Source organism: Fringilla coelebs (assembly GCF_963513975.1).
Source record: "Fringilla coelebs genome assembly, chromosome: 1".
Classification (NCBI taxonomy): Eukaryota; Metazoa; Chordata; class Aves; order Passeriformes; family Fringillidae; genus Fringilla; species Fringilla coelebs.
Genome location: NC_140028.1, coordinates 107,354,050 through 107,363,210, shown reverse-complemented (window position 1 = coordinate 107,363,210; position 9,161 = coordinate 107,354,050). Strand labels below are relative to the sequence as shown.

General features: G+C 40.6%; 1 protein-coding gene across 1 annotated transcript in view; it reads left to right on the top strand.

The window, feature by feature from the left end:
• The first annotated feature begins 344 nt into the window (after positions 1–344).
• The window catches only part of BBS9 (Bardet-Biedl syndrome 9), a 285,212-nt gene continuing 276,395 nt past the window's right edge, over positions 345–9,161 (top strand). The window contains exons 1-5 of the mRNA XM_084226033.1: positions 345–471; positions 1,576–1,696; positions 5,018–5,168; positions 6,320–6,384; positions 8,823–8,936. Of these exons, the coding sequence (XP_084082159.1) occupies positions 1,585–1,696; positions 5,018–5,168; positions 6,320–6,384; positions 8,823–8,936 (442 nt within the window). The 5' untranslated portion in view covers positions 345–471; positions 1,576–1,584. The remainder of the gene's footprint in view (positions 472–1,575; positions 1,697–5,017; positions 5,169–6,319; positions 6,385–8,822; positions 8,937–9,161) is intronic.

The window sequence follows — 9,161 nt, the reverse complement described above, 5'->3', positions numbered from 1 at the left end:
AGGGAAAAGGGGGAGGGAAAGGGTGGACGCACGAGTGGAACAGGGCGCATCGAGAGCAAGAGATTTCTGTGAGGGGTTTGAAGAAGAAAAATAACAAGCCGCCGAATGCTTAGGGTTGTTTTTTTAAAATTTTATTCTCTCAGAAACTACAAAAGAAATGTTTCTCTGCTTTGCTTTTCTCCCCCAAGTACAGGACGAAGTGAGAGAGCCCAACGGCCCATGGCGCCGCTTCCCAAACTACATTTCCCAAGCTCTCCCCTGGGCGGGGCGTGGGGTGGTGAGCGGTTGGTGCCGGCGGTGGGGAGAGGAGGATGCTGGAGATGGCGGCGGCGGTGGTGGGAATGTGCCTGTAGCCCTGCTGTGCCTCGCCTCGGGCCGCGATTGAGCGAGGAACTCCTGTGAGGAAGCGGGGCTGCCACCCCGGGGCGGCTCGGACTGCGCAGTGCCAGGGAGCTGTCGCCTCCCGCCCAAGTAAGCCCCCGCCGGGCTCCATCTCCCTTCTCCGGCTGCACGGGGATGTGTGTCCGTGTCCGTGTCCCAGTCCCAGTCCCAGGCTCGATTTGGGTGCTGTGTGTGCTGCTCAGGGACTCTGTGAGGGAGGGCAGCAGGGAGTGAGGGGGTGTGTGTGGAGGGCTGTGCTGTGCCAGCCCGCACTCGGTGGCAGCAGGTTGCCTAGCGGGCATAGCGACGGGAAAAAGGTGGAAAATGCGTATTTTGGTTTGTCGGACTTGGTTTCCTTGAGAGAGGAAAGGCGCGGGCTTGCAGGCTGCGTTTGTTTCGAATCAGTGTGCGTTTTTTCCGAATGCCGTCTTTTGCCCTTTTTCCCGCTGGAACTGCCGGTGCACGGCAGCCCCTCGCCTCCCGTGCGAGCTGTGGGATCGACTGTGTCCGGGTCCGCAGGCACGGAGCCGTGAGTTTTGAGCTAGGATAATGTTATTGTCAAGCTGCTCGCAAAAGGATTAGTCTCCTCTCTGCTTCCCTCCCCCCTTCTTAAAATAACATCAGGTAGGGAGCAGAAAAGCTGATTTGTGCCCTGTATGACCGAGTTCTTTAGTCGTGTCACTGGAGCATCTTCAAGGCGATTATGTGGTGGAAGTTTTGATGTCGTCTGTTTATGTCTCCATTTACTTGTCTAAAAATAATTTCTCTTGCAGAAGACTTGCATCAGAATCTTTTTTTTCCTTTTTTTTTTCTTGGTACTCCTTGGTGAAAGAAGAGAACTCAGTTCTGTGACTTTAAAAACTTTTTATTACTTAGCGCTTGTAACAGAAGGCATTTAGCATTTAATAGTTTTTAAAAGTCTTTTATTGTGTTGCATTTTCTTTATATAACTGTCAGTGTCTATCACACCTAATTCATCTAATGACTGTAAGATTCCTGAGTTTTTTTTCCAGAACTGTATAACCAGAAACTCCAGACACCTGGAATTAACATTTATTTAGCTCACACTAGTGCAATGTGAAACTGAGAGATGTAATATACTTAAGGAAACCTGTTGCTAAAAAGAAAAAGTTTTTTGTATAAACAATTGCATGTATTAGTATAAACTTGAACAGTGGTTTGTTTCCTTTTCAGTAAAGAAGAATGTCCTTGTTTAAAGCTAGAGACTGGTGGTCCACCATACTTGGAGAAAAGGAAGAATTTGACCAAGGCTGTCTGTGTGTTGCTGATGTTGATAATAGTGGCAGCGGACAAGGTAAATTCAGACTTAAAATTGCTGGCTTTTAAGCCACACAGCTGTAGGTTTGCTTTGACCAATGCATGCTGAAAGCTTGTTAGCCCGGCTAGTTAGTTTTAGGTCTGCTATCTTTAATGCATGCTTGTAGGCTTAAGAAGACAAATTCAGTGCTCTCTGTCTTTTTATATTTGTATGCTACTAAATATGTTAATTCTTTCTTGTGTTCACTAGTAACTTCTCTCATGTCTTATTCCCTCAATGGTAGATATTTTTAAAATAAAGAATTTTCAGTTAGTCATGGCAGCAAACACATTGTGACTTCTAAAAACCTAAGGGGAGAAAAAAGGAAGGTGAGAGCTAAGAAGTTAAAAATTTAGAAAAACAAATAAACAACCCTCTTGATCTGGAAAATAAGTGACATTGAAGTAAGTGACACTGCTTGAGTAAACCCTGCATTTCTGTGTAGTCATGAATAATGGGAAATAATCCTTCTGTCAGGGAGAATTTTTGTGTGTGTATTTTTTAAAATTAATAAATTCTTGGTGTCTCTATGATATCATGCTCACCTTGGAACTTTGTTTTTGCCTGGTAGAGGTACTTGCGTTTGACTTCCTTGCTGCCATACTCTTCTAAAATTATTTTAATGTAAGGTTCTCCCTTTTCAGGATAATTTAAATAAAGTTGAGCTGTTTTTGATTTGGTGTACAACCTTTTTCAGTAGAAATTAATAAGAGTAATTTAGGTCAGAAAAGACCTTTAAGATCATTGAGTCCAGCAAACCTCTGTGTTTGTTACTAAACCATGTCCTTGAGCACCATGTCTACACATCTTTTAAATACCACCGGGGTGGTGATTCAGCCACTTCCCTTAGCAGTCTCTTCCAGTGCTTCACAACCCTTTTGGTAAAATTTTTCCTAACATTCCATCTAAGTTTTGCAGCCCTTGGATCACCTCTAAGCCCTTCACTGGCTTTGTTGCCCTTCTCTGGCCATGCTCCGCCGCCTCCATGACTTCCTTGTGGTGAGGGGCCCAAAACTAAATACAGTATTTGAGGTGCAGCCTCACCAGTGCTGAATACAGAGGGGCAGTACTTCTCTGGCCACACACTTTCTGATACAAGCCAAGATGCCACTGTCCTTCTTGGCCACCTGGGCACATTCTGGTTCATGCTCCAGCTGCTGTCAACCATCCCCCTGGGTACTTTTCTGTTAGGTAGCTTTCCAGCCACTTTTCCCCAGGCCTGTTGTGTTGTGTGAGGTTGTTGTGACTGAAGAAAGTGACACATCTCTTGGCCTTGTTGTACCTCACACGACTGGCCTCAACCCATCGTTCCAGCCTGTCCAGATTCTGCTGTAGAGCCATCTTACCCTCCAGCAGATAACCCTACCACCACCTTGGTGTCATCAGCAGCCTCCTGAGGGTGCACTTCATCCCTTCCTCCAGGTTGTTGATAAAGATAATAAACAGGACTGGCCCCAGTACTGAGCCCTGTCACTCGTGACTCGTCACCAGCTGGATGTAACTCAATTCACCACCATTCTCTGGGCTCAGCCACCCAGCCATTTTTCTGCACAGTAAGCAATATACCTGGCTAAGCTGTGACTACCCAGTTTCTCCAGGAGAATGCCGTGGGAAATGCTGTCAAAGGTTTACTAAGGTTGAGGTAAACAACATCCACAATCTGTCCCTTTTCCATTAAGATGGTCACCTTGTCACAGAAGAAGATCAGGTTGGTCAAACAGAACCTGCATTTCATAAACTCCTGCTGGCTGGGTTTGATCCCCTGGTTATCCCATACAGGATGGCACTAAAGATGGCACTAAAGATGATATGCTCCATGATTTTGCCTGGTACTTAGGTCAGGCTGACAGGCCTGTAGTTCCCTGGATCCTCCTTCTGACCCTTAGTGTAGATGGGCATGACATTTGCTAACTTCCAGTCAACTGGGAGCTCCCTGGTCAGCCAGGACTGATGATAAATGATGGAGAGTGGCTTGGTGAGCACTTCCACACTCAGTGTTCCTGGGTGGATCCCATCTGGCCCCATAGACTTGTGTTTGTGTCTAAGTGATGTAGCAGAATGCTGACCATATCCCCTTGCATTGTGGGGGCCTCATTCTTCTCCCTGTTCCTGTCTTCCGGTTCAGGGGCTGGGTACCCAGAGAACTACTGTTGCTCTATTGAAGACTTAGGCAAAGGCAGTACTAAGTACCTCAGCCTTTTCCTCATCCTTTGTCACTATATTTCCCCCTATATCCAATAAAAAATAGAGATTCTCCTTGGCCATCCTTTTGTTGCTGATGTATTGATGAAACATTTTTAGTTTTTTATGGCAGTAGCTAGATTAAGTCCTAGTTGGATTTTGGCCCTTGTAATTTTCTTCCTGCATAACCTTATGATTCAGCTGATTCAGTCCCCCTGATTCAGCTGCCCCTTCTTCCAAAGGTCATATTTCCTCTTTTTCCTGAGTTCCAGCCAAAGCTCATGCAGCCAGGATGGTGTTCTTCCCTGCAAACTTGTCTTTTGGCACATGGGGATGGCCTGGTCCTGTACCTTTTAAGACTTCCTGTGTTACAAATGTTCGGCCTTCCTGGGCCTCTTTGCCCTTCAGAACTGCCTTCCAAGGCACTCTGTCCACCAGTCTCCTAAAGGGGTGAAAATCTGCCCTCTGGAAGTCCATGACAGCAGGTCTGCTGTTCCCCCTCCTTCCTTCTCTAAGAATTGAAAATAAAATTTTGTGATTGGTGTGCTCACTACAGCCTCCAGCCATCACATCACCTATAAATCCTTCTCTGTTCACAAACAGCAAATCCAGTGGGGCGCCTTCCCTAGCTGGCTCCTTCACCAGTTGTGTAAGGCAATTATCTTTCATACATTCCAGAAATCTCCTAGACAGTTCCTCTCTGCTGTGTTATATCCTCAGCAGACATCTGCTAACTTGAAGTCCTCCACCAGAGCAAGGGCTGGTGATTGTGAGACTTCTTCAATCTGCTTGTAGAATATTTCATTGCCTCTTTGTCCTTGTTGGGTGGTCTGTTACAGACTCCAACCATGACATCTGCCTCATTGGCCTTTTCCCTGATTCTTACCCATAAACACTTTATTGCTTCCATCACTGGTGCTGACAGATACTCACGTATCTGTAAAAATATGTAATTCCTAAAGTTAAACTAGAAGACAGAGCATAATGAACATTAATTGAATCATGTCAGTATTCTGTCTTTTTATTTAGGGTATTATTTGAAGCACTCTGCAGCAAACTAATTCCACATGTGCATGCTATTGTATTGTGTAGTATCCTATGTGTTGGTTTTGTTTGTCTGTTTGTTTGTTTTGTTAGATAAAATTATTGTGGGCAGTTATAATGGATATCTCCGAATCTTTAATCCACATCCTGTGAAACCTGGAGATGAAGTACAACCTGAAGACTTGCTCTTGGAAGTGCAGTTGCGAGAACCAATATTGCAGGTGGAAGTGGGAAAATTTGTTTCGTAAGTAAATGGGCAGGCTATGGCGCTGTTATTTAAATCTCAGATGTGATTTTCTTCCTTGGTTTTGGAGGGTGAGTTTTCAGTTTCTAGATGGAAACTATTAATCACATCTATGAATTCTATAGTATGCATTTCAATCATCCTCATATGAGTGAATTTTTACTTAAGGTATATAGAGGATAATCTCCTGGATAGATATACAATTTTTAAGAAGCATGTGGAACTGGAAAAACTTAACATTTAATGTTATCTTTTAAGGTCTTAAGAATACTTGACTAACTTGTTGTGGTCAAGGATGTAATACTGGTCAATTGTTTCCTGTTTGATGGAGGATAGAAGATCCGTAATTCCAATGAATTTAGTGGAAACAAGTGGCCATATGGAGGAGAGATACTGTGACTCTAAGGGAAATACCTTATAGTTAATTGGCTGTAAGAAAATCTATGTAAGACAACTTTATTTTAGAAATTGGTTCTTGAGGGATTCATTTTAATTTTGAAATGAACTTCTAATACTGTAGCATGAACTTTTTATAAAAAATGAAAGTAAAACCTGTTCTAACCATGGAGAAGATTCATGCTTGGAGATCAAAGAGTCAAGTACTCATGGAGTGACCCTTTGCAGGAATGATAATGTCTTACTCTGTGAAATGAGCTAAAACATTTTCTGTATTAACAGCACAAGTACTTTGCTAGAAATACTACTTGTATTTGGAGGAAGAGGAATGTGAAGGTTTGAAGGTTCCAAACAGCTAGTACGAAAGTGGATTTAAAAACAAGTTGTGTCTGATATTGCTGAATAAAGTTTGTTTGGAGGGATGATCTGCATATTGTCCGTCCATAAAGGATTAACAGCACCTTCTTTCAAATGAGTTTCAAACTAAACTGGGAACATAGTTGGGTTGCTCTTCATATTTGAATCTCAAAATATGTTCTTAAAGAATTCATTCTGATTTTGAAATTAACTCCAAGCACTTCAGCATGAATTTAGGAAAACCACTATTTCTGAGTTTTTATGCTAGCATCTAACACCCAAACCTTTGCATTTGGCCTACACATGAGAGCAATTTCAACATATTTCTTCAATTTTATCCTGTATGAATTCTATTTGAATTTAACTGAAAATAGTGTTTTTTATACTCTTCTTTACAGTGGTACTGAAGGACTTCATCTGGCTGTGTTGCATTGCCGAAAACTCTGTGTGTATGCTGTTTCAGGTTAGTTTACAGATCCAAGCTTTCCAGGGATTTTAAGTGTATTCTAAAGTTTGGATTAGGTTAATGTTAAACTGGGTATATACAGTATTTGCTCATCATCACTGAAGATCTGCAGTCATGTTCTTTCACTCAAGCCCACCTATGAAGAGGAGACATTAGTAATTAGGTTTAGCAGAGGTTTGCTGATCTGCTCCATGCCTGAGATGCTGTGATATGTGTGATGGTCTGTAGTTAGCAGTGATTGTGAGCAACTAGTTCATTATAGTTCATTATAGTTCATTATAGTTTTATGAATTGGTGTTACTGTTCAACATGCAAATGAACAAATAGTTTGATAGTACCAACCTACTTAGCTCCTTAAAAAGAAGCAATTATGATTCTTTCTGAACTCAGAAGTCCAGATAGTTTTTTAGAAAGCAGAATATTGGTAAGGTAGCCCATGAGAAGGCAGAAGGTTAATACTGGTAAGAAGGTGAAACCACTCTGTTTTGTCTTAAATCCTCTTTCTTCTACTGCCTTTGGCTGGAAATTCTATATGATATGTTCTCTCTGTATGTGAAGAGCCTAGTAATGAAATACATATTCTGTGCTTTGATTTTTTTTCTTCTTTATGCTCTGAGCAAAGCACAGATTTAAAAGATCTATTAATGGTACACCCATCTTCAAAATTCAATAGACAGCATGGCATTGTTAATTTTCTCCATGCAGGGACACGCTCTGATTTCTTTCATTACAAGGGCATGGTTTTCTTGTAGGAGCAGCTTGTTTCCTATTTACAGCCTTGTAGTCAGGTTACTCTTTGCCTGTCTGGAGACACCTGTGAAAGTGGTCTTTGCTGAAGAGAGATTCTTAGAGATGTGCAGCAGTTTTTGTGGTTTCTCTTTGCTGCAATAGTGTTTATGCCTCAGGATTGTAGTCTATCAGTACAATTTTTATCAAAACAATTTAGTTTAAAATTTGCATTAAGAGCATACGACAGTAAGTCTAGAAGTCTTTAGTAGTTATAATTTGCTGTTTGGTCTACATGGCTTAAACAGTTAAGTAATAATAAAGGTAAAATTTTGCTATCTTTTAACAGACTTTTCATACTAATCTGTAAGCATTCATGCTTTAATAGTAATTTCTGTCATCTGTATGGGTACTCTCAAACAAGCTCTTTTGAGAAATAACTATCATTACTTCTTTATGCTTTTAAGGTAAATGACACTTTCATAAGGTGGAATCTTTATTTGCTTTATACTTGCTACCATATCTGTTAGTCATACTAAAAATCACTATGCTGCTTCTTTTGACAAATGAAAGCAAACTTCAGGGCTGACTAAAGTGTGGCCTTGATATTGTATTGCAGTCAATATACACAGGCTGGCTACTTTCTGACTTGTTTATCCTGAAGTGTTGATGATTATCTAGTTCCTACCCAGGAGGGCTTTTCCCCTCATGTCTATTCCAGTCTTTTCCCTAGTGTGGGCCTGCTTTAGGGGTGATTGTTTAAAGCTGTGTTTGATTTGTTTGGAGAAATTGCCTAAAAGGATAGCATAAACTACAAATCTTTCATAGAATGTTGTTTAAGTTGTTGTTGGAATAATATTTGTGTAATTAAAGCTGTGGTAGGATTTAGTGCAAAACACCTGTTTCCCAGTAGATGGGATTGTTCTCAAAGGATTTTGTTTACTTATTTTTCTTTGCTAATATTAGTCCTTATGTAATGAACTTCATGTAATGTAATGAACTTCACTTTCTTCATGGGGTTCTTGATTCTTGAAAGAGGAACTTCAGTTTCTTTAGAAAGACTTTTATTTTCTTTTAGTTCCTTGAAGGAGTGAGGAAGTTAAAATTCATGCAGACCTTTTCAGAGAATGTGACATATATCACAAAATTATTTTTGTTACTATATGTTTGTCTTTTATCTTTGCATTGGTGATCACTCCATTCAATTTTCAGGCAAAGTAAAGGCAAGTGATGAGTGTGCCCTAAACATAGCTTTGTCAAATTTGAGCTAATGACCAGCTACAGCTTAATTTGACACAAAGACTATTGCAACTGAAGCTGGTTGTTGGATACAGTATATTTACCAAATAGCTAAAGAATCATAAGAATGCCCCTTTGAGCAGGGGGAATCAAAACTTTTTTCCTAATCTTAGAGGTGTGCCCAACATGAAAAATACATTTAAGTAATAAAAGCTCAGCCTTTTGTGAGGTCTTTATACCATGTGTAGTATAATGATACCTTATTTCTGGTTCTGACTTTTGGAATTTTATAGCTTGGTGATTTTTTTTTTCAGGAAGCAGCAGTGTGAGCCTATGTATCTCACTAAGTCACTAGAAAGTCACTAGAAATTAGCTTACGTTTTCTTCAGATTGTTTACACTGATACTCCTTTACTTCTTCCACAGTGTGTGTATCAAATAAATAAATATTTACCCTTTGTTTTTTTGTAGGAACTCAAGGGAATGTGGAGCATGGGAACCAGTATCAGATTAAACTGATGTATGAGCACAATCTTCAGAGAACTGCTTGTAATATGACTTATGGCCCATTTGGTGGTGTAAAAGGTAAGCTCCTTGTATATTCTTTATAATTAGTTGTTTAACTGAATTTTGAAAGGCAGCATAATGCTGTTGTCTAGAGGAAAACATCTTTCTATTCATGGTGGTACTTTTTATCTGATGCACATTGAAACTAACTCAAGTTGAAATGAGCGAAGAATGTTAAATGCAGAATAGTTTTCTCACAGTTTGAACTGGATATGAGTTTACAAGGATAATATTGATTGTAAA